Here is a 26,331-nt window from a genome sequence, read left to right on the forward strand (position 1 = left end):
ATCTTCACGATAATTCAGTGTCAGTTTCCTCAGCTGTAAGATGGAAATAACTTTTAGAGGTTTTTAAGGACTATATGAATACACACACACCCCCTACAGAGCAAGGTGCCCAGCATATAAAAAGCATTCAATAATTGATAGGTATTGTTATTACCTTTATTATTATTAGCACTTGGTACATGAGTTAAAGAATTTAATATTAAATGTTCTTTTACTCCTTTAGCATCTTAGCAAAGGTGAAGAGTTAATGTCTGATTTTAATTATTGATTGGTTTTGTTTTAAATTTTTCAATATATAGCTAACCCTAAGTAAAGGGAAACAAAGCTTGCATATGTCATAATCCCAGACATCTGAGCCATCGATTTTTAGGAGAGTGTATGTCTATCTTGCAGTTTGTATGTGTAATAATTTTGTCATGCATATTATCTTTCTTGAGTTTTTGGCCTGAGGAAAAAGAAAAGCAAGGGATATAGCTTCCTTCTGAATTGTCAGTTGCTCCACTCCAAGCTCTTCTCTCTTAAGTAGCACCTTCCTGAATGTCATATAGTTTTATGGATACTGTGATTACTGTGCAGAGTTGTACCTTCTGTGAGATTTAAGGGATTTTTAATGGTAATTTTGATTAAAAGAGATTTTTGCCTTTTGAAGACAGCCTTTCCTGCTGCCCCAAAAGTAAGGAGCAATTGATTATAGAAACAACCAAAACTGGGGTGAGAAGTAAACATAGATAGTCAGTGGAGGTGGGGGAAGGTGTGGGCAAGGGTTTATGGGTTGAAGAAAACAGCACTGTTAGCAGGCATTGAAGTAAAGAATGCAATACATTGTAATTTGGTTCCTTTTTGCCAATTATTTCCAAATTCTACATTTCAGATAAAAAGCTAAAGTTTTCAATCAAAATGTGTTCTTTGCTGTTGAATGAATCCTTTCTGGCTTCTGGAGCCACAAAGAATGTAACCCTCAATTGTTACTAAATTTAAAGACTATAACCCTTAATTGTTACTGAGTTTAATGGAAACTAGAAAGGAAAATAGAAAAGCTCAGGATGATGGGGTTTATAGACAAAAAAAGCCTCCTGACTCTAAAGCCTTGGAAGCATCTGCATAGATCCTTTGTGCAAAGCTGCTGGGAAGGACTAGGCTAAAGTGTGCTCTGGGTCTACCCACATAGAAAGTTGAGAGACAGAGAAGGAGAATATAAAGAAGGGAGGGACAGATTGTTTTAATAGGGGAGAAGAATTATAAAGGAGAGAAAGATGGATAATTGGCAGGTTAAGTTGTAGGAAAAATAGAGACACACTAACTTTTTTTTTAGGGGGAGGAGTGCTTCATTTCTTGGCTTCTGCTAACTAGCCCTTTCTATTATAGCAGGTGCTACGGAAATAACAGAACTAATCTAGTTCTTAACTGGTTTAATATATGAGGGTACAAAAATGATCTGGTCTAGTACCATATATCAGCTTCTTCCTGTTGCCTCTTGTCCTAAATTGAGGGCACAGAAGGAATTGCCTTAAAAGGCTCTATCCCCAAAGGCTTCTCCACTTCTAAGCCCTCACCACACTAGCCTTCTCTTAACATGTTCCTCTTGGGGGTCTAATTACTTCTCATTCAGCATGTCTCACATCACAGTCATCATTTCCCCCCAAAACCAGTTCCTTTTGTAACATCCCTATTTCTATTAATGGCATCATCATTCTAGTCACCCACTTTCAAAACCTCAGCTGATCTGGGATTATTTCTCCTTTTGTCTCCCCAAATGGAACCAGTCATCAAGTAGCTGTAAATAAATTCTTTCTTGATAATGTCTCTTGTATCAGTCTTTTCCATTCTTACTGTCACCATCTTAGTTCACACATTTTTGCCTCATACTGTTAAATTTTTTTCCCAACTGCTCTTTCTGCTTCCAGTTTCTCTTCAGTCAGGTCAGCTCTGTACTGTTTCATTATGATATTCACCTAATTAAAAATGTTTAGTGGCTTCTCATTTTCTAAAGATAAAGTCCAATTGTGTTGGGTGGAATTGAAAGTATACCCTACATTTCTTTCCAACCAGCATTTGTTTAGTATCCCTTTGAACCAGAGACTGCTAGGTCCTAAGTTTCAGCAAGTTAAACAGACAAAGTAGTTGTCCAGACGAGTTTAGAGTCTTATGAGACAGAGGACAGATATGTAAACAGATGAATTGATATAATTGAATGTGAAAACTGCTCCTGACTTATGAACATAGATATCCATTGTGTATTTAATGTAAAAAATAGTTGTGATATTTTTTAAAAACCCATTTCTTGGTCATTACAAGTTAGAATTGTGACTTGGTTAAAAACTGTAAAATTCAGTAGAAGCAAAAGCATGCTTTTCACCTATATGCTGAAGGCACAAAAAGCTAATCTAGGGAGAAGAATGTCCTTTTCCCAAGTAGTGCACAAATACCATTGGCCTGGATATGTGTTGAACATGTCCCTAAGCTGACTTTCCCAGGAACTGGCCAAGCCATTTCTTTGTTTTTGGAGCAGATCAATCTGCCAAATCAGAAGTAAACTTGTTTTGATTTGTAAATTAGACACATGAATGATAAGACACTGATGACCCATTGAACAAAGGAAAACTTTATTATCCTTGCAGATGAAACTAAATGTATGTTCTTCTAGGATGAGAAATGAGAAAACTGACCAATCACTAACTCATTTAAACCATGTTACAATATGTATTATTATCCCCATTTTATAGATGAAGAACTAAAAAGCCCAAAGGTTAAGTGGATTAAAGAACAAGTGGCAGGGCCAGGATGTAAAACAGCTCTGTTGGCCTCCAAAATCTGTGCACTTTCCACTACAACATACTATTTCCCAGAAGAGTTATTAAACCCGAAGAACTTTGGAAGGAAACAATTGCTAAGTTGTTCTTGGTCATATTCAAATGATACCAAATTGTTAAACATTTTTTCTAATCAGTCATCTGACTTAGAAGGCAACATATAGAAGAAAAACATCACCAGTTGATATTCCTATTAGAGGCTTGTGTGGAGGTTTTTGTACTTTAGTGAGAGTCAGGTTATGGTCATAGCCAAAGCATAAATAACTGAACTGTTTATGGTTAATCCCTTAAGTTTCCTCCCAGTTTGGAATCCCAGGGAAGTCAATGACTTCATCCTATATTAGCATTTGAAGGCTTTTTGCATTCCAGGCTGCCTCTAGAATTGTGGCCCCTGAATCATTTTACTGAAAATAAAATCAATCTACATGATATTGTTCCCTTGTTATTTTACTAATCATGGTGGCATTATTTTAGAAAAGCAAAAATTTAGTGGACTAATGGACAGATAAATGATAGAGACAGATACATGTTTAATTGAAATCATGTTATAATTTCATTTAAACTAAAGCCAATTAACAAATATCGTTGGAATGATTCAATCTGCTGGTAATATTCAATCTGATGTTAAAAGACATATCTGTTTTGAAATTTTCAATGAAAAAATTTTAATCTTATAAAAATTATTATTTATTTTCATTAACATTAATTCCAGTAGCTTAACTAATGTAGTTCTTCTGGTTTGGTCTTGTCTCAGATGAGAATACTTCAGAAGGTGTAAACAGATATCCTGGTAGACAGACCTGTTTTTAATAGCTTTGTGCTAATGCCCTCATTTGGGGAGAAATATGTTTGAATGTTTGTTTATGGGCATAAGGCTACTCCTCCTTTTCTTTAATATTCATATAAATCTTGCTAGCAACATATAAGAGAGACAATGAGAGAAAGACAATGAAAGACATACAAACACACACACACACACACACACACACAGATTCACCAGATATGCATGAGTCTTAGAACTAAACAAAACTCTGATACTTGTCTTGGTGTCTCAGAAAATGGATAAGACAGGATCTGAAAAAGATATGAGTGCTAGGCCTAGTTCTGTTTAACTGTATTCATAATACCTCTGACCTTAGTGTACTCATCTATACAATGAGAGTGCCGAATTAGATTATTTCTGAGGACCCTTCCAACTTTGTGAATAATGTTTTAGCTGAGATTTTTTTCTACCTTGTGATTCCTAACACAGATAAAATGCAAAGATCAGATGTCAATAGTAGTTACCAAGTAGCAGTGGTTACCAAGGAAGCCTCTGAAGTTAGTTTATCTGGGTTCAAATCCCATTTCTGCCATATAATAGCTGTGAGACTTTGAGCAAGTTATTCAGCCTCTGAGTCTTAGCTTTCCCATCTGTTAAATGGGACTAATGATGGTGATGAAGAAGAATTTATTGGTAATGATTATGGCATTAGTCACCTAAGGTTGTTGCGGGGATTCAATTAGTTAATACCTCTACATGTCAAGTACTTAGAACAGCCATTCTCAAACTACGGGCCCCGCGGGCCACATGCGGGTGTTTTTGCCTGTTTGTTTTTTTACTTCGAAATAAGATATGTGCAGTGTGCATAGGAATTTGTTCACAGTTTTTTTTAAACTATAGTCCAGCCCTCCAATGGTCTGAGGGACAGTGAACTGGCCCCCTGTTTAAAAAGTTTGAAGACCCCTGACTTAGAACAACACTGTCTAGCACATATTAATGTTTAGCTCAATAAATGTTTATCTTTTTTCATTATTACTATTATTGCTTGAATTCTGAGGAAACTATGCTATAGAATTCGGAGGTGGTGGTGATTATTGTTGATAGTAAAATTATATCATTACTAATTTCTGTATTAAACATAAATCCAGATAATCTGGTATCCTAGAATCTGCTTCGAATATGAATGAAATACTGTATATTCGAATAGAATACTGTGGTATTATAAATGTTGACCTTAAAGAATATTAGCTTAATTACAGAACTGGTCCCTTGAAACCTACTTCAAAGTATATATTGACGGTATTGGATAAACAAGCATCTTGATCCCGTAGCATCGTTGTAATTTCTAAGTTATTATATTTCAAAATAACTCAAAACATCCTTCCTCAAAGGATCCTGAAATTGACAATCTCTAAAAATATTCTAAAACCATTTTGTTTTATATAATGCTGTCTATAGTATGGCTGAAAACAGCAGACTGATAAGACAAAGCAATGCATTCTGAAAAATAGTCTGTTATGATGCTTTCATAGTAAAGGGAAAGCTTTAGATGCCTTACATACAATTAGAGTAGATTAGTTTTTCTAATAGTTTTTAAAAGTAGTAAGTGGTTAGCATGTTGTATTACTTTGCTAGGGCTGCCATAACAAACTACCACAGACTAGGTGACTTAAACAATGAAATTGATTGTCTCGCAATTCTGGAGCCCAGAAGTCTGAGATCAATGTGTCTGCGGGGTTGGTTTCTTCTGAGACATCTCTCCTTGGCTTATAAAGATGGCTCTCCTCTCCCTGTTATCTTCACATCGTCCTGCCTATGACTCATCTGTATCCAAATTTCATCATCTTATGAGAATAGCAGTCATATTCAATTAGGATCTACCCTAATGACCTCATTTTAACTTAATTACCTCTTTTGAGACCCTGTCTCCAAATGGAGTCATACTCTGAGGTACTGGGAGTTAGGACTTCAACATATGAATTTTGGGGAAGCACAACTCAGTTTCCCCAGACACATGTGTTATATATAGGGATCCAAATATTCCATTAATATCTCTTACCTTCAACTGAGACAAGCTTGATTTGAGATATTGGTAATAAATCTTATATTGCTTAATATTATAGAATTCAATAAAATAAGATTAGTTTTTATACCTTGATTTTAGAACTTTTGTTCTGAAATAATAGCAAAAATAATAATAGCAAAAACAGATTTCTTTAAAAAATGTACAGAAGACTGGCTTTCTTGATCAGAAAATTATTTTCTGATAACATGTTGACAAGTTTTTCTTCCCTAGCCTGACCCTAAAATGCCAAAGAGGAATGAGAGGGACCATTTGGAATGTTGTCACTCTCTTACCCCAAATGCATAAATAACCCTTCTGAAAAACCAGAAGTGCCAGAGGGTGGGAAATCTTAAATCTTTTGAGATAGTCAAGGTAATGTGTCAACACCTTCCACTCCCTGACATGAGGTTGCTTTGAATACATTTTTTAAAATAGCAGTGCATGTTTGTCCATATTTAGATTTATAAATGTGACAATTTCTTTTTATTAATATTTCATATATACTGGGTTTTTAAGGAAGAACATTATCTAATGGAAAGCTATCAAAAACACCCATTTTGTATGTCAGTCTTTTTGAGTTTTAAGAATTAACTAGCCTCCTATATTTTGAGTTTGTTTATATGCATGTGAAAGAGTCTTTACATAATTGGAGCAAATTTCCTTTACATCTTTGGTCATATCTGATTACAAATAATAAAAACTTACTGAATGACCTAAATCTGAGTCAGTTGTAGCCTGTGAAAAAATTTCTTAAATTTGATATCTAATTATATAATAGCGATTTTTATCTAGTTTTGCAAGAGTGATCTCCTAGTTAAAATAACTTTAAAATTAAATATTAGCCTGGTTGATTTTTTTTAATAAATCAGAATAGGTTTTTTTTAATTACCTCATATTATGGGGGTACAAATATTGTTAGGGTTACATATCTTGCCCCTGCCCCTCCTCCCCCACCCCGCTATGCCAGAGCTTCTAGCGTGTCCAGCCTCCAGGTGGTATATAGATTTTTTTGAGGTGTTTCTGTCAGGACTAACACTCATATAAAAATATTATTTTCTCTCTCATGTCCCATATCATCCACCACTTGGAGAGAAAGAAAGGCTTCAGTTCCTCATAAAGATATACTCACAACCACATACTAGACAGACAAATATCTTGCTTGTACTCCACCCTGCCCTGCCCTGCCCTGCCCTACTGCTTACTTAGTTATACACACAAGCTATTTAGGGTGTTTGTTTCTTTTTCTGCCACTGAATCTTTTGGTAAAAAGGCAAAATGCCTGTTATCTTAGGGAGTTAATTCAGAATTCCAAAGCAGAAGCTGGGACTCTTTCAAGAAAGAAGCAGCACAACCAGAACCAGAATGAGTGGAGCTTGGGTATTATCGAGAGAAGGGAAAGGGTCAAGATAAAATGAGCAGAGCCCAAGCCACACCAACATACTTCAGGGCAAAATCAGCACTACAGTTAAGGAGGTACAATGGGGGTGGGGAGTGCTTCTTTTTTTTTTTTTTTTTTTTTTTTTGAGACAGAGTCATGCTTTGTTGCCCAGGCTAGAGTGCCATGGCGGCAGCCTAGCTTACAGCAACCACAAACTCCTGGGCTCAAGCAATCCTGTTGCCTCAGCCTCCCATGGATCTGGGACTACAGGCATCCACCACCATGCCTGGCTAATTTTTTCTATATATATATTAGTTGGCCAATTAATTTCTTTCTATTTATAGTAGAGATGAGGTCTCACTCTTGCTCAGGCTGGTTTTGTACTCCTGACCTCGAGCAATCTGCCCGCCTGGCCTCCCAGAGTGCTGGGATTACAGGCGTGAGCCACCACGCCTGGCCTGGGAGTGCTTCTTAATACCCTTAACTCTTCTGACTGTTGGCACCTGAGAGTTCATCTAGAAAGACTCATTGTCCCTGACTTGGTGGGATGAAGCATATGAATAGACCAAATGGAATGCTGGGTAAACTCATTTGAAATCACTTATTGATAACATAAAAATAAGTTTCATACTTAGCCCATAAATGGGCTTATTTTTCTAGGGTATTAAAATATGTATATCTTTATCTTTTTTATTATATATATTGTTATTTGAGAAAACTATAAAGCTTAATTTAACTATAGCTAGCTATACCAAAGTATATGATAATATATCCAGACAACTTGTCTACAACTTTTCTAAGAAATATTGAGTCTTGGAAGGAATGAGCTAAACATCTAGTTGAAATAATCATATCTTTCAAAGTCACTTAAGGAAAGATGACAATGACAAGGAACAGCTCATTTGGAAGATAAGTAGGGAATGAGTCTGTAGACTATAATGTGGCATGCCAAAAGTCTTACAATCATATTTCTGATAATGAATGTGGGGTTAGAAACAGCTTTTTTCTGAAAATCCTAGGCCACATAATACTCCCTACATATTGGGCAATAATTGCTAGAATAGCTTATTCAATTATTTGCCTATATGTTGAGGGTTCTATATTCTTGACTGCATAACAAACCCATACTTACTCTCCTAAGTTGAGAGAGTCATACTTAGTTTAATGACTGATTCTTGGTTGAATGAAACAACTAGGAATTTATTGCTGTTACTTCCCACTTTGACATTGTCCCTACTTGACTGTTAGGTTTCAGCAATTCATGGCTTTCAGACTCAGTGCCTTAAAATATGGATAAAAATTATATTTTATCAAATAAAATTTACGGCTGGGTCTAATATACTGCTAGGAAACACAAACATTAATATTTGGATATAAATGCAAAAAAATAGAAGCTAGGGACATGTAATCAGACTTATAGACAAAGTTGAGGTGGTGAGAAGGTGCCTTGTTTATGGATTGTCAGGAAGTGAGGATAATTTTCCTTATATGAATTAGGAAATTTGAAATTTTCAGTTGTAATGATATTCTTCTATCTAAGTATGCATAAGCCATGATGATTTAAGCAAATAGGCTTTTGTTAATTCAGGGAAAGGAAGTCCATTTCTTCTAGTGACATTCAGAAGTTAGTGTTTGAAGTAGCAGTGGACATCTTAAATTTTAAAAGATCTCAAACGCCCCCCTCCTTCTCTAGTCATAGTTGTAAGAAAGAAGTCAGATTCCTGATATTTTTCATATATTTTTCAATTTCAATTTGAAGAACTGACTATTTTCTTCCTTCTTGTTGGTGTCAACCTATAGCTGTCAAATCTCACCAGCTATTATGATAGTTGACATTAATGGGATTTACCAAATTGTTTACAGTATGGTCACATGGACAACAAATTTCTTATTATTTTGCAGCATTGGACACTTTTCTGCCATGCTGATGGCATTGTAAATATATTTGTCAATTTTCCCAAATTTTAACTGAAGAAAACCTTAAGAATTTATACTTGAGGACTAAAGTGTGACTCTGCCAGTTATCAGGTCAGTATCAACATCCCCCCACCTCACCTCACTTTGGAGAATATCACTGCCATCCTAAAATGTAATGCAGTTTTACTACTTTTAATTTATATATCAGACAAAAATTTGTTGCCACATCCTATATATTGAGATAAGATTCAGATGGATGGAACAGAAGGAATTGTTAAATTTTAATATTTATAAGAAAATATTATTAGAATATGCAAAAATAGATCTGTTGTTTCTTGAGTTACATAGTGGTAGCTTTTTTTCCTCCTGTGTAATATTTGTATTATATTCACTTCATGTAGACACTAAATGAGTTGGTACATATTAGTAAAATGTTCCCAATATTAAAATCTTTGTGCAGAAGTGATTTACAAACATGGAGATAACAAGTAAGTGTATTATTATTTATGTCATTGACAAAGAATAGAATTTCTTCTTGCCTAGGTGGCACTGCTTTAAAATTAAAGTGACTATGAAGATTGTTTCAATTTTATTCTTTTATGAGGATGTATATTTATCATAGCAGATAAAACATTTTGATTTAGGTACAATCTGATTTAGCTCTTTATATATATATTTACCTCTTATTTAATTGAGCTCTCTAACAAATAGTACTAGATTTTTTACCAAGAAGCTTAGAATGGAACCAAGAAGGATTTCCCAACTACAAAAGGGCAGTTGAAGGTATTTCTGAGGGCATTGATCTTATCTGTCCACAATTTTGATAATTCCTTTCTTAAATTATTTTGGGAAATGAGAGAGGATAGTAGTTATTAATAATCAAACTATTATTTAGCTGGTATCTGGGGCGTGGTAAGATATTTTACATTTATTAACTCAATCCTCACAGCAACCCTATGAGTTAGATACCATCATCCCTCTTTCACAGATTAGAAAACTGAGAATCAGAAGATTGCCTAGTCACAAAACTAGAAAGATGCAGGTGTGGCATCTGACTGCAAAGCCACATCCTCTTTCCAGTATACCATCTGTATGAACTGTAGCTTTATTAGGTGTGTTGGGATTTTTCTGTTTTTTGTTTTGTTTTGTTTTTTCAGTTTTTAGTTTTAAAATAACTTATGAGACATAGCTCTAATCCAAAAAAAATGAGAATCATTACTAGTTGGTAAAATTCACTAGTTAGAAAGTTAGTGGTTAGAACTGAGTTTACATGTCCTGGAACACAATCTAACAACAAAGTGAAACATGCCATTTTGTACATGTTCTTCACTTAAAAGCAGTAGCTCTGGAAGGAGTCAATGACTCTTTTGTGTGCCTCCAAAACTTAAAAAGAGTGAAGAATTACTGGAGAGTGTGTGAACTACTCATGTTGTTATTCACTTTAAAGAAAACTGTATGAGAGTGGCAATTTAGAAGTAAAAAGTGGGAGAGAGAAAATAGTATTTGTTCTACTTTGGAGGTTAGAAATATACACTTATCAGAAGATCTTTCAAAGATTGTATAGCAGTCCAACTTCTGTCTGTATCTGGTTTGTGAGAAAATTTAGTGGAAAGGATTGGGTTTGTGCCTTGCAATTTGCCATTTAACATGTCTCAGAACATGCAAATCCTCATAGAAATGTGAACTTGTTAATAAGTCAAATAAATTCTGTTTGTAGTAACCTGACCAAGTACAATGTTTAAACAATATATTTTAAGAATTCATTTAAAAGTAGATTTATATATGTTTGCATTTAAGTCTATTTTACTATACAAAATATAAAAATTGTGATAGTGGTTGCAAAAGTAGACAATTTAAAATAAAAATTTCTCCCATACTCCCACCAAACATTATCTTTGCTCAGATTTTATTTCAACCAATTGATGAGGGATGCCAGAATGTTTTATATACAGTTTGGAATTTGATTATCTAAAACTGGGAAATCTTTTCATAGTCTAACAATTTTTCAGTGAAATAGTTTTCATTGTAACACAATTTTACCTGAACTTCTGGTGAACAAAATTAATGACTGATTCTTTCTGAGACCATCTAGGATATTTGTTTGTAAATACATCTGGAGGAAAGATGACAAAAAATTGATCTTTGTGAGTGGTGATGAAATCAATAAAGTGAATTTTATTTTCTCTTACTGCTCAGTTTGTGATTAATTCCAGAAAGTGCTTATGTTTCTCTATAATTGTAACCATTTCCTTTCTTAAAGCATTTTATGCTGTAATTGCTCTTGTCTGTCTCACTTTATTTTTTTCTTTATATGAAATTAACTCTTCTCTGAAGATTATCTGATTATTGTCTTTATTTTAGGCTTTCAGGATGAATCTGGAAAAACTCAGCAAGCCTGAACTCCTGACACTATTTAGTATTCTTGAAGGAGAGCTTGAAGCAAGGGACCTTGTTATAGAAGCTTTAAAGGTATGTTAAAAGAAAAGAGAGAGAGAGAGAGAGAGGTTATCATACATTTGAAAGTCATTTCATTGGTTGTAATTTATTTAACTAGGGTATTTCTGTAGTTCCCATTGAAGTTGAAGAGAGACATATTGATACTTGCTATAGGCAGCCACCTCTGTGGTATGATTTTAGGGATACTGGTGAAGGCTGTCTATCCTCAAAAATCGTTCCTGTAGTCTCTCTACCTGATGTCTAGACCTTGAATTTCATTTACTTTAGTGGGCCTTAGCTGTTTTTGACTGCTAACCCCTTAGAACTTGATGAGACTGACTTCCAAAAAAAATGTATATAATTTCAAATATCAAAATTCAAGATATGTCCATGCAGTTATGGTTGGGCTAATGGCAAAAAAAAAAAAAGAAAAAGTAAATTAAAATAATAAAAAAAAATTCAGGATATGCTATTTGGGAGATCAAGGATTCCCTGAAGACATCTATGGATTCCCTGGACCCCAGACTAAGAATTCTACTTTTGGTAGAAAAGATGGCACCCACCTATAGTCCCAGCTACCCAGAAGGAAGGAGGATTGCTTCAGCCCTGGAGTTCAAGTCCAGACTGTGAAACATACCAAGACCCCATCTCTAAAAAACAAAAAGATTTCTTACTTTTGTTTAAGTATTTGATATCTGTTAAAATGCAAGGGGTAGAGGAGGTTGTACATGTGTTGGGCATGATGTATATTATATGGAAACTATAAAATCTATTTTAAAAAATACAAGGGGGTATATTCCTTTCAAGTGTCGTGACTACTTTATACCTTGGTAAGGATTTTGCCCATTCTATCTTGAGAGCAGATTTGGATAGGGAAAGAAAGACATTAAGGGTATTTATGTGAGTAGTAGGAAGATGATAAGCCCCAAAGGGGAGGGGAAATGGCCCAAGAAGGCGAGACTTGAGCATGCTGAAAAAAGTATAGTCCTTATAAAGTCCTTATAAAGTGTAACTGAGTAAATATTGAAGAAGATTTTTATATAAGAGGTTATATTGGTATACATCTTAAAATTCATTAATAAAAGGTTTATAAAGTGCTTTACTACTCTTTTAAAAATTAACCTAGGTCTTTCTTGAATAAAAGGGACGTTTGTATTAATATTTCATGTGTGTTCATATGAAGCTGTTCTGTTGAAGTTTTTTTTTATATAGCAACAAAGATTATTCTCTTATTGCCATTCTTTTTTTACATAATTTTTTTTATTTCAGTGTATTATGGGGATACAAATGTTTAGGTTACGTATATAGCCCTTGCTCTACCCATGTCAGAGCTTCAAGCCCGTCCATACCCCATACAGTGCACACCACACCCATTACATATATATATACCCATCCCTTACTCCCCCTCCCATCTGCCCGACACCCAAATAATGTTATTACTATATATGCACTTAAGTGTTGATCAGTTAATACCAATTTGATGGTAAGTACATGTGCTTTCACTACCATTCTTGAAGGCTTAAGGAATCAGTGATTTCCTGTGTAGTGATAATAACCATTCAGTAGAGTTCATACAAAAAGTTCTATCTTTTCTCTTCTTTAGTTTTTCTTTTCTCTTCCCACACTGATTTAGAGTATGTGTGTTCAGTTAGTCATATTTGAGTAGTCTTTTCTTGGATTTCTCTGGAATTTATAATTGTGTTAAAAATAACATCTAAGCCAGTTATTTCTGTAACTGTTAAGTTTAGAGTGATATTAATTTATATCTTTTAAGGCTGATTGAAAAAAACGGACACTTCTGTCTAATTAGATATGCCTCAAAGTAATTAATCATGGAAACTACTACTTTTCTGTTTTCTCTTATAGCTTTGTAATGTATAATTAATCTCTAGTGATTTTGTTTCTCCAGAGTACATTAGGCAGTTCGCTTCTGATATGTGGGGATAGAGTCTGTCTCATGGCTTCCCTGGAGATCACATGTTTATGGCTTTGACATATGCCTGGTCACATATGTTATAGTTCATTATCTGAGTTTTTGCCTGTCATGCCACTAAGCATAACTGTGTGACCTTTGTTAAGTCATTTACCCTGTCTGGAGCAAAGCTTCCTTGTCTGTAGTAAGAATAAATGATTAATAGCTAGATTTATATGTGACACTTTACAATTTGCATGATGGATGACATTGTAAATACTCCAATGGTGTAGGATGCATTTCTTCTTTTCCTTTTATTTATATGCTGTCAGTGCCTATCATGCACCCCATATCTAAGGAGCCGTTAGTGGTTGCCAGTCATTTGAATGGATGTGTCTCTAGTGCATTCTCAATAGGGCTTACTTTTTTAGTGACTGTCTTGCCAACATATATAACATATAAATGTTCACTCCAGTTGGTGACTCATCTTTGCCACATTCACAGGCCTTTCCCTTTTGTTACTCTTGATTGATGATTTTTTTACCCCTCCCTGTGAGTCCCCAAAAACTCTATTCTATTAATATTCCTCACAACCTAGTCCTATTATTACCAGTAGTCCAAACCTCCTTAATCCCAGGATACTCTCCCATTTCTTATCCCATGTTTATCTGATCAATGAAGGGACAAGAAAAATAAGGATTGGGAAAAGTGTGAGCTCATTCCTAATCCTCACCCCTAATTGCCTGTTGTTGTTCTCCCTTCCTTCCCCCAGTTATCTGCTTCAGTTACTTCATAAGGGTAGTGGTGGGAGGATGGCTGCCTTTAATGGAAAAATCAGAGGATGATCTTATTTTCTCTTTTATAGTTTTAGCAATATAACCTCCTGCTTTTCAGCCCTAGAAACTATACAAACCTATAGCACTTTATGTGTCTTTTTACTAATCACTGTATCCTTAGCACCCAGCATAGTGCCTGGCATGTAGATGCTCAATAAACACGTGTCAAACAAATGAAATGATTGTGCCATTGTGGTGTGTTGCTTTAAAAGATTGCCATAATAATTCAAAGTGAATGCTGTGAATTACTAAATTTTAAAGGCTGTTCTTATGTGCTCTGCAACATATACTGCCGTCTGGTTTTAGTGTTAACAGATGCTTAGGTGCTTGTTGCACATGTTTTCCTAAAATATATTTTTTCTGCATGAATCCAATTTTGGTTACTATAGGCAGCTTTTGCCAGTTTGAAAGAGCAGTTTGAGAAGCAGGAGCTATAAGTGAGGGAGCATTTTGATATAAGATACCATTCAGAATCAGGCACAAGTGCTGTATTTAGTCTGCACATGATCTATATGTGATAAAGTTACTCTGAGGCTTAAACTTTATGCACTTTAGGTGAAATGAATAGCCTCACCAGAAGTGACACATCTTTAAGCAGTCTATTGTTAGATAAACTAAGTGGCAGCTGGGGTTAAAATTGTTTCAATCCTTTGAGAAAATGTACTGCTATACCAGATTCTTAAGGTTAAAATGAACTCTTATGTGGTAGCTTTTGTTTGTTTTGCTTTTTGTTGTTATTTGTTTTGGTTCTGTAATATATCAAGATTTTACTGTATTATTTCTATAGCTTTTGCTTAACAACAAACACCTGTTGGACTCTTTGGACTAATGTGACAGCTTACTAATTTTCTTCCTTTTAATATTAGTTTTTAATTCATTAGTTTTAATTCATCCTGGGTTGAAAAGGTTTTGGTCTTTGTCCTCAATAGCTATGATCGTTTTTCTGTTTTTGTTTTGCTTTCAGTAAAATTTATCTTTTTTTTTCCTCCTTACCTTAAAAATAGATTTTTGTCAGAACATAAAATCTGTTCATCAACCTTACATCTCTGAAAACCATATGGCTCACTGTCACTTCTCTGGAAAGGGTTGGGTTTCTTAAGGGATATATTATAAAGTTCCCATAGTTTGTAGTAGATCCTACCTATAGAGTTAGAATTATAAAAGAGCTTTATTCATTTTCCAAAATTTCTACAAAGTGCCAGATTTCAGCTATACCCTTCAAGACATATCCTTAGTTATGTCCTTTTTCTCCCCCAAAGCCTCCTCATTCTTCTGTTGCAGACAGGACATGTTTGCAGCCAAGACATGTTTGGCATAGAACTAGGAAAGCCAATGGAAAATAATGTTTCAGCATCTTGTATATTTGAAGCCTTACTGTTACAGAGGCCATTTATACTATATTTGTCCCTAATTGAACTTTAGGTAAAATGATTTTCTCTTTTAGAAGGAATCATATCAGCGAAAAACATTCTTTATGAAAATTATTTCCCTTTGACCACCTTAATTTCATGAATGAGAACATTATAGGAATACCATCTACAATTAAAGCAAATTACATTGTTCTTGAACTGTCTGGGGGAAGCCAGGAGTGGGACAACACAGTTTAGCAGAAGAGCCTTAGTTCATTAATTCCAAGCCAATCTAGGAAATGGCTTCCCTGCATAATCTGTGACTGCTCCAGAGGAGGATGAAAGAACATTTATCAATGGCCATTTTAAAAATCTAGAAAATAGATTCTAGATTATTTATTCTAATAAAATTTAGATTAAATAATTTTTGTTGAATCTTACACATTGGACATATTATAGCTGTACACCTTATATTTGTTGCAAAACCACACTTGGCTATGACTAAATAAAATATACCCTGCATTTATTGGTATCATTTTATTTTAAAACATCCTTTAAATTGCTTATGCAATGACAAATAATAAAGTATTATGACTTTTATGTAGAATTAGCTTAAGGAGTCTTGAATTCCTTTCCACTGATGCCGCAATCATAAAACAGGTATGACTCTTTTAAAGCCTAGGATAAAACTTTGTTGTTTTGGGCCAAAGGCCATTGCAAAATTTCCCAAGCAAGAAGATTTATAGGCAAAAATGTTGTAGACATGACAAAGTTAGAAGTAGATTTGGAGTATAAGACTATGTAATATGCCATGCTGTAGGTTTAACTATTATACATATTTTCAGCAACCAGGGGTTAAAAAATAAAAAAATCTAAATGTTACTCATATGTCTGTGTTTAAACAACAAATATTTACTTTTGCTGAAAATATTCTTGAAATAACTATAAAGATCTTATTACAGTTCCAAATACATAGAAATAAAAATAACAGTTGCCATGAAAGATACTGTGTCTCAAGAACATCATAAATTCTCCAGAAGTTGAGTCTGACATCTGCTTTTGGTCATGGCTTTGTACCTATTATGGGAGGAGATTATTTAATCTCCTTGTTTGAAATAAGGAAGGTAAAATTGAATTTAGCAATTACCATATATTGTCCTATACTGATAAGCTGTCAAGAGTGTTTACAGTTGAAAAAAATCAGCTATTAGCTTACTTGATAACAGATCTTTGAGTGTCTTAAAGGATTCATATTGAAACATTCTTTGACATCCATAAGCCTGGACCTAACAATTCTTTGGCCAAAAATGATCTTATTTTAATAGATGATTTTTAGGAAGAACTTTTAGGAATGTAGTGGATAGTTTAGATCTTTGATAAGGATCACATGAATATAGGCTGTAACTTAGAGAAATCCAGTTTCTGCCTGGATGAGAACTGGAATATCAGGCTACAAACAGAACTTTAAGTTATTGAATTATAAGGTTTTTTGGTTTATATTCATACCCTTTATTATGAAACATGTTAATTAATGAATTAATCAGTGGCCATTTGCAGCCACATTTTAATCTTTTTTATATCTGGAGTGGCTGATACTTTTTATTCCTACTCTCTCTGTGTAAAATCCATACATATAATCCTAGTTTTTCAAAAAAGATGATTACTAGGCACTCTATAAAACTATCAACCAGAACATTCAATTAAGTGTAGCTGTTAAGAGAAAGAGCTTTCAAATCAAACAGACTTAGGTTTGAGCTCTGCCACTTAATTGTTGTGTAATCTTAGACAAGTTATTTTACCCTGCAAGCTTTGTCTGTGAAATGGTATGGTTATTGTGAGGATTAAATGAGATAACAAATACAAATGGAGGTGCTCAGTGCTCATTTACTGTTAGTTATTATTAGAACATAGGTTTCAAAGTCCATCCATCCATTTAGAAACAAAGTTCTATTCCATAAAACAAAAAATATTGATAATCTTTCATAAGCCTGATGAGTTCTTTTCAGTTACATCTTTGTTATTAGTGGTGCTGCACTTTAGCTTGTTTTTCTAATGGGAATTGATAGTTTTGAATTGATTCATTCCCCTCCCCCACAACCAAAGGCATGTATTTTGAGATAGCAAAGGTTAACAGTGTACTCTGGGGCATGGAACAGATGTTATGTTATAGTCTCTCTCTTTTTATAATGAAAACAGGAAATACAGGGATAATGTGAAAGCCTCGTTAGCAGAATTGATTTTTTTCATTTATTTCTTTGTTTAATCCTATATTGTTTGATTTGGCATATTATTATTGTTATTATTATTTTTAGACAGAATCTTGCTCTGTTGCCTGGGCTGGAGAGCCATGGCATCAGCCTAGCTCACAGCAATCTCAAATTCCTGGGCTCAAGTGATGCTGCTGCCTCAGCCTCCTGAGTAGCTGGGACTATAGGCATGTGCCATTACACCCGGCTAATTTTTTCTATTTTTAGTTGTCCGGCTAATTTCTTTCTATTTTTAGTAGAGACAGGGTCTCACTCTTGCTGAGGCTGATCTCAAACTCCTGACCTCAAACGATCCTCCTGCCTCAGCCTCCCAAAGTGCTGGGATTATAGGCATAAGCCACCATGCCTATATTTTATTTTTTTAAATAGCTTTATTGAGGTGTAATTGAGGTACAATAAACTGCATATATTTGATATGTACAAATTGCTAAGTTTTGATATATGAATTCCTCCATGAAACCATTACCACAATCAAGATAACAAACATATTCATCACCCCCCCAAATTTTTTTCATTCCCTTTTATAACCTCTTCTGCCTAACCTTCCCACTCCTCTCCCCCATCCCCAAATCACTGATCTTGTTTCTGTCCTAAAGTTACTTTATGTTTTCTGAAACTTTATATAAGTAAAATCATACAGAATTGTTTTGAGATTTACCCATATCATTTGTTGTGTGTATTAATAGTTTATTCCTTTTTATTACTGATTAGTGTCCCACAGGTTGTTTTATCCATTTGTCTGTTGATAAACATTTGTGTTCTTTCTAGTTTTGGACTATTACAAATAAAGCTGCTGTGAACACTCATGTACAGGCTTTGTATAGATGTATGATTTCACTTCTTTTGGATAAAGCAATAGGAATGGAATGGCTGTATTATATAGATATATATTTAACTTTTTTTTTTTGAGACAGAGTCTCACTTTGTTGCCTAGGCTAGAGTGCCGTGGCATCAGCCTAGGTCACAGCAACCTCAAACTCCTGGGCTCAAGTGATCCTACTGCCTCAGCCTCCCAAGTAGCTGGGACTACAGGCATGCGCCACCATGCCTGGCTAATTTTTTCTATATATTTTTAGTTGGCCAATTAATTTCTTTCCGTTTTTAGTAGAGACGGGGTCTCACTGTTGCTCAGGCTGGTTGCGAACTCCTGACCTTGAGCAATCCACTCACCTTGGCCTCCCAGAGTGCTAGGATTACAGGCGTGAGCCACCGCGCCTGGCCCTATATTTAACTTTTTAAGAAACTGCCAAAATGTTTTTCCAAAGTGGTTGTACCATTTTACATTCCACAATTGTATAAGAGTTCCAGTTGCTCCACATCCTCACCAACATTTAGTATGACCAGTCTTTTTACTATTCTAATAGATATGCAATATATCATTAGTTTTAATTTGTATTTCTCTATTGATTAATGATGTTGAGTATGTTTTCATGTGCTTATTTGCTTTCCGTATTATTTTCTTTGGTAAAGTATCTGTTCCAGTCTTTTGCCCATCTTTTTATATTTTTTTAATTTAATTTAATATAATTTTTTTTTTTTTTTGAGACAGAGTCTTGCTTTGTTGGCCAGGGTAGAATGAGTGCCGTGGTGTCAGCCTAGCTCACAGCAACCTCAAACTCCTGAGCTCAAGCAATCCTACTGCCTCAGCCTCCCGAGTAGCTGGGACTACAGGCATGTACCACCATGCCCAGCTCACTCTTTCTATATATTTTTAGTTGTCCAGCTAATTTCCTTCTATTTTTAGTAGAGATGGGGTCTCGCTCTTGCTCTGGCTGGTTTCAAACTCCTGACCTTGAGCAATCTGCCCGCCTTGGCCTCCCAGAGTGCTAGGATTACAGGCGTGAGCTACCGCGCCCAGCCTAATTTTTTTTTTTTTTTGAGACAGAGTCTCACTGTGTTACCCAGGCTAGAGTTGCCCATCTTTTTAAATTGAGTTATTTGTATTCTCCTTTTGTAATTTTGAGAGTTTCTTATATATCTGGATATAAGTCCTTTATCAAATGGGCATTACAAATATTTTCTCCCAATATGTGGGTTATTTCATTCTCTTGACTGTATCTTTTTACAGTTAAGATATTTAACTGTTATAGTTAATAACAATATATTGTATACTTGAAAATCACTGAGTAAACTTTTAAGTGTCTTACCACAAAAAATGTTAAGTATGTGAGGTAATACATATGTTAATTAGCTCAACTTAGCCATTCCATAATGTATATATATTTAAATATCATGTTGTACACCATAAATATAAACAATTGTCAATTAAAAAATAAATTTTATATAAATAAATTTTTTTAATCTAGCCATAATTTCTCTCTTTTTTTTAGGAGACAGGATCTCACTCTATTGCCTCCTGTCTTAGCTTTCCCTGTAGCTAGAACCACAGGTATACACCACCATTCCTGGCTAATTTTTTAAAAATTTATTTTGTAGACACAAAGTCTCACTATGTTGCCCAGGCTGGTCTCAAACTCCTGGCCTCAAGCAATCCTACTGACTCGGATACCTCCCAAAGCACTGGGATTACAGGTGTGAGCCACCAAGCTGGGAAAGTCATAACTTAGACCAGGAAAAAAAAAAGTGTATCTTTTCTAGACCAAAAAAGAAAAGACAGCAAGTTTTTCATATTGATGAAGCCCATTTTATCCATTTTTTAAATGGATTTTGCTTTTACTGTCGTATCTAAGAAATCTTTGCCTAAATCAAGGTCAGAAAGGTTTTCTTCTATTTTTATTTTTCTGTAAGTCTCATAGTTTTCAATTTTACACTTAGGTTTATAATATAACTTTAGTTAATGTTGTTAAGTGGTGTAACATGGGTATCACGTTGTTTTTTTTTTTTGCGTATGAATATCCAATTGTTCCAGCACTATTTGTTGAAAAAACTATCCTTCCTGTGTAGAATGGCCTTTGCACCTTTGTCACAGTTAGTTATCTATTGACTTGTGGGTTTATTTCTGGACTCTGTTCTGTCCTGTTGATCTGTTTGTCTACCTTATGTCAGTACCACACTGTCTTTTTGATTTCTATGGCCATATTTACCTAAGCTTTAAAATCAGGTAGTGTTAGTCCTTCAACTTGTGTTCTTTTTGAAAGTTGTTTTGCTTATTCATGGTCCTTTGCATTTCCGTATGAACTTAGAATCTTGCTTATCAATTTCTTCAAAATTCCTGTTGGGATTTTGATTGAGATTGCATTGAATCTATACATCTACTGGGGGAGAATTCATATCTTGTCAGTACTGTATTTTCCAATCCTGAACATGGTATATTTCACCATTTATTTAGGTCTTTAATTTCTCTCAGCAATGCTTTTTAGTCTTTTTTTTTTTTTTCTTTTTTTATTTTCTTTAATGTAATCAAGATGTTTGTACTTTTTAGTCTTTAGTGTATAGGTCTTTCACATTTTTATCAGATTTATCCCTAAGTATTTATATTTTTGATGATATTATAAATGGTATTTTTTTAATTTTAATTTCCAGTTGTTTATTGTTGTTACACAGAAATAAAATTGATTTTTGCATATTGATCTTACCCTGCAACCTTGCTAAACTTACTTATTCTAGTAGCTTTTTAAATAAATTTCACTGGATTTTCTACACACAATTATGTCTGCAAATAAGGACAATTTTACTTATTTCTTTTTAATCTAGATGTCTTTTATTGGTTTTTCATAGTACATTGGTTAGAACCTCCAGTACAATGTCAAGTAGAAGTGACGAGGATATTTTTGTCTTGTTCCTGATCTGGGGGAAAGCATTCAGTCTTTCATCATTAAATATGATGTTAGTTGTAGATTTTTCACAACTGCTCTCTATCAGGTTGAGGATATTTCTGTCTATATCTACTTTGCTAAGAGTTTTTATCAAGAGTGGATGTTGGGTTTTGTCATATGCTTTTTCTGTATCTATTGAATGACTAATTGATTATTATGTCCTTGCTGTGTGTCTGAAATATTGTCTGAAAGAAAACTTCATCCTCTTTTTTAATGACCTCTGAAATCAAGTAGAGTGATAGCCAGCTATATTCTGCTGCTTTTTAGAAACTAAATTTTTTTATTTAATTTTTAAAATTTTGCTTATTTTAGTAGAGTCCAGTAATTATTTACCTAGTAACAAAACTTAATAATAATTTAAAAATTATAAACATTTCAAAAAAAGAAACAAAAACTACCTCTGCCGCTTTTATGAACTTCTCTTTAAAGCAGCTTTATCCTTTATCTTTATTAGGTTTAATAGTTTATTGGCTTCTTGTGATAAATAATTTTTATAAAGACAAAAATATAAACAATATATGTATTTTTTCACCTTCTAATAGAATATTATTGCCTTTTTTAAAGGGGATTGTATTTATAGGTGACATCGCTTATATCTGAATGCTGCTCCAGAATCAGTTGTTGCAGAATAGGTAGACATAGTATTGCTTCTCTATTATATTTTTTGTTTTGTTTATTTAATTTTTTATTTTTAGGTAAGGGTACATAATATATGCATTTATAGGGTATATGTGATGTTTTGATATAGGCATACACTGTGTATTAATCAGATCAAAGTAACTGAAATATATCCATCTACCTCACGCATTTATGATTTCTATGTATTAGAAACATTCCAATTCCACTCTTTTAGTTATTTTAAAGTATACAATAATATTGTTGACTATAGTCACTTTGTTGGTATACTTTTGGATAAAAAACCTCAATGTTTTTCTTTTACTGAATTTACTAATCTCAGGATATTTTATTGAGGAGAGTTGCCATAGTTGACATGATTTTATGTAAAAATCCATTTACAAAAAAGCATTTTCTAGTAATTACTTTTAATTAACCCCAAATAGCCCATCATAACATAGTTATGTTGATCTACTCCCAATTAATTCTCTAGAAAAAGTAAATCCTCAGTTAATGGCTAAATAAATTGGTAGTACATCCATATGGTAGAATATTATGTAGCAATTTAAAATATGGTGCATATGAAGAACTTTTAATGACATACTAGTGTTCCTAGGCATGAAATTAAATATATCCTTTAATCTCAATCATAAGAATAACATATAAAAGACTCAAGCAAATTACATTGAAATTTATAGTTTGATAATTGTGATTAACTCTGGGTAGTGAAATCATATGCATATTTTAATTTTTTCTTCAGTACTTCTGTTTTTGTATAACTTACTTGTATGTCATAAACACTTGTTTTTAAATAACAAAAATTTTATACAACAAATTCTTGCTCAGAACTCTGTTTATTAACATTCTTCCCCTAAGAAGATACTTTAGCCACATATTACTCTCTTTGTAGGAAAAAAATCTTAGAACCAATCAGAACTGTAGTTAAATTGTTCTTTTTTTGTTATTTCTAGTATTGTTAACATTATTACTCATTTCCAACCCATCCAAAATAACTCAATTGTTTCTGGTTGAAAAATCAATCTAAATTCCCAAACTATCACAGATTTTAAATTCCCAAAAGATCACAGATTTTATGGGGGGGGGGGGCTTAATAAAGATATCTTTTTATTATACCATACATTTCACATTCTGCCACATTCCAGGACACATGTACACATCCACATGTGTATATTAACTAAAACAAATATTTCACTAAAATTTACTAACTTTATATTTTACTATACCATACTGTACTATAATATTTTCTTTTCTGTTTTACTTCTTTTTTTTAACTCCTGATTATGACCCCACTAAACTAGTTTTATGATCCACTAATGGGTTATGATCTACAGTTTGTAAAACACTTGTCTAAAGCACTTCTTTTATTATAATTTCCTAATTTGCTGCATAGCAGCTATATTTTATATCTTACCAGAACCTGAGACTGGAAACAAGATTTATTTAGGTGTGATCTTTATAAAATTCCAAAAGAATTTTACTAAGGTATAGGGTCATAAGCTGATCTCAAAGTTTATTCCTGTATAAAATTGTATATAGCTTTCTACAGTTTTCAGAGTGTTTCCATATGTGATATCTTATTGAATTATCTTTATAACCTTGTGAAGTATTATAGATATTATACTGCCTATTTTATATGCAGATATTGGAGCTCTTATCTTATAATTCCAAATATTATTATTTTTCAGATTAACTGTATTCAGCTTGTTGAATCTGACCATAAAAGATAAAATATGTTTCATTACAAGCTGTATTAGTAAAGCAGAGGAGAAACTGGCACTCTCCTACATTGTTATCATCAGCTCATTAAGTAGAGTTTGGGAATATCTATCAAATTAAAAATACAGAGCCAGGCATGGTGGTATGTGTAGCCATTGATGGACCTTATTGATGGACATTTAGGTTGTTTACATTTTTCTAATACTGTCTTAAACAATGCTGCAATGAGCAAATTTGTGCATATATGAAAGAATGTTTTATGGGTTAGATATATTAATATTATTATGCTTTTCTAAGGAAATAATTTCCAGTATAATAAAATTCCCAGGTCATTCTCTAAATGCCTCCTTTCCATAAAAATTTTCAGTAAACATATATGATGATTTTCTCTAATCTTCCAAATTATTCCTACAACTGGCTGAACTGAAATACTAAATGATGGGAGTATGGGTTTTTTGTTTTAGAAGCAACCTGTTTGTCTTTGCTTCTCTTCTTTTTATGGGGGCAACTAGAAATAACCTCTGGTTCATACCAAATCACAAGGCTAACACATGCAAGGAAGACACAATAAGAGGAAGTCAAAATAACAGGAATAAGCTGTTTCCCTTTTTTATTTGTTTTAGTTACAGGCCAAATACATGCAATGAAATTCCTCCCTGCTGTAATCTTTTCTGAAGCCCCTCCCCAGCTGTTAGAGAACTGTGTGTTCTCTAAATAGGCAGCATTTTATAAGCTGAATTCCTTATTTCTTTCCTCAAAGGCATAAAAATATCCAGAGCTCACAGGAAGATGTGATTTAAATGAAAAATGTGCTTATTCTTCTGGCACCTTCATTCTTGAACCCCTAAATGCCACAATTTGACAAAAAGTTGCATAGCAAATAATAGCTGATACCAGACAATTATTTTTAAGAGCTAGCTGTCATATATGGGGTTCAATATTTTTCTGAATGGAACAACGATACTTACTTACTTAAGATTGCAGTCTTCTTTTAAAAAATACCTAATTTATGAACAACCAATACATTTGTATAGCCTTTCTAGCATCTTTTGACTTTCTTCTTGAGTACTCTACCCCTGAACCTGGTACTTCCCTCTTACTAACTTCCTCCCCTTTCCAGGGCAAACCATTTTGGGAGTTCTTATCATTCTCAGGGGAACCAAACCAAGGGGAAGGAAGGAAGCAGCTTTGTGTGAGATGTATTTCTGGCTTCACCAGTTGCAACTTATTACTTTTTTTTTTTTTTGTACTATACACACTGTTCTGCAACCTATTTATTTTACTTACTACATCTTGGAGAATGTTCCATATTATATACATACATATTTCTCTCATTCTCTTTAATGGTTCCATACTATTCTACAGTATAATTATAACATAATTTACTTGACCAGAACCTCACTAATAGACACTAAGGTTGTCATCCTTACTATGGAATATTATGTAATTATGGTTGGTTTTTTATGAGGGGGAAAAAAGCTATGTACTTAGAAAAATCTCTAAGATAATAAGTAGAAACAAGTTGCAGACAAGTTTCACACAATAATAATGTCTAAGTAATTAGGTTTTATACACACACACACACACACAAAATGTATGTATATACTTGGAAATGGTCTGGGAAGATACCCATCATACTAAGAACTTTTTGAGAGGAAATTAAGATTGGGTTATGGTGAGGAAGAACTTCAGCTTTATCTATATAGTTAAAATTTTGATGAGAAAATATTTATTTAATAATGATGAAATTAAAATAAAAATTATATTTGTAAGAAATACAGTATGAGCAATAGGATATCAAGGAGCTGGGGAAAACATTTACTTTTTGTTATCTTTACTTGTAGGTAGTTTATACTGTACTTCTCACATAAATCTTTTAATTTTAAAATATAGTTAAGGAAGTAGAAACAGCATAGCATGCCTAGGGAAAACATGAGCTTATTGCCTCCCTATCCCAGATTTTTTTCTAAAAAAGCAAATAATAAATTTCTCACTGTATTTTCAAATTCTGCTTTTATACAGGACACCTAAAGATTATTTTTCCAAAGCAGATTCTTTACACGTCACGGACTCAAACTAAATAAAGCTGATAGCATATGCATGAGCAGTTACATAATTAAAATTTCAAGAAATGTTGTTATCATAGCAGGAGACATACAACCCTTAAAAGTATTTTTCCCACCTTCAATTTCATATATGTAGTTCATAATGTTCCATTGTTTAACAAAAAAAAAAATTCTACCTCAGAATTCCATCATTACCCAGTGAGTTCTAAGATATGTACTAACTTCAAAAAAATTTTTTTAATCCAGTCCAATACGTAACATGCTGTTTGTTCAATAAAAGACTGAATTCCTTTGTAGAAGTAAGTAATTGTATGATTATTAAATTCAGAAGTCTCTTCTTACTGACTAGAAACTTCTAGAGATTTTTCATCCAGTTAATAAGACATTCTTTTCTTTTTTTTTTT

General features: G+C 33.6%; 1 protein-coding gene across 3 annotated transcripts in view; it reads left to right on the forward strand.

The window, feature by feature from the left end:
* Positions 1-26,331, forward strand: part of CTTNBP2NL (CTTNBP2 N-terminal like) — a 428,304-nt gene that overhangs the window by 377,216 nt on the left and 24,757 nt on the right. For 2 of the 3 annotated variants that reach the window (XM_075999978.1, XM_012778489.3), the window contains one exon: positions 11,295-11,402. In XM_075999978.1, the coding sequence (XP_075856093.1) occupies positions 11,304-11,402 (99 nt within the window). In that variant the 5' untranslated portion in view covers positions 11,295-11,303. Of the gene's footprint in view, positions 1-8,918; positions 9,045-11,294; positions 11,403-26,331 lie in introns of all 3 variants that reach the window. The other variant, XM_012778487.2, reaches the window with a different exon arrangement.

Source organism: Microcebus murinus, chromosome 2 (assembly GCF_040939455.1).
Source record: "Microcebus murinus isolate Inina chromosome 2, M.murinus_Inina_mat1.0, whole genome shotgun sequence".
Lineage (NCBI taxonomy): Eukaryota > Metazoa > Chordata > Mammalia > Primates > Cheirogaleidae > Microcebus > Microcebus murinus.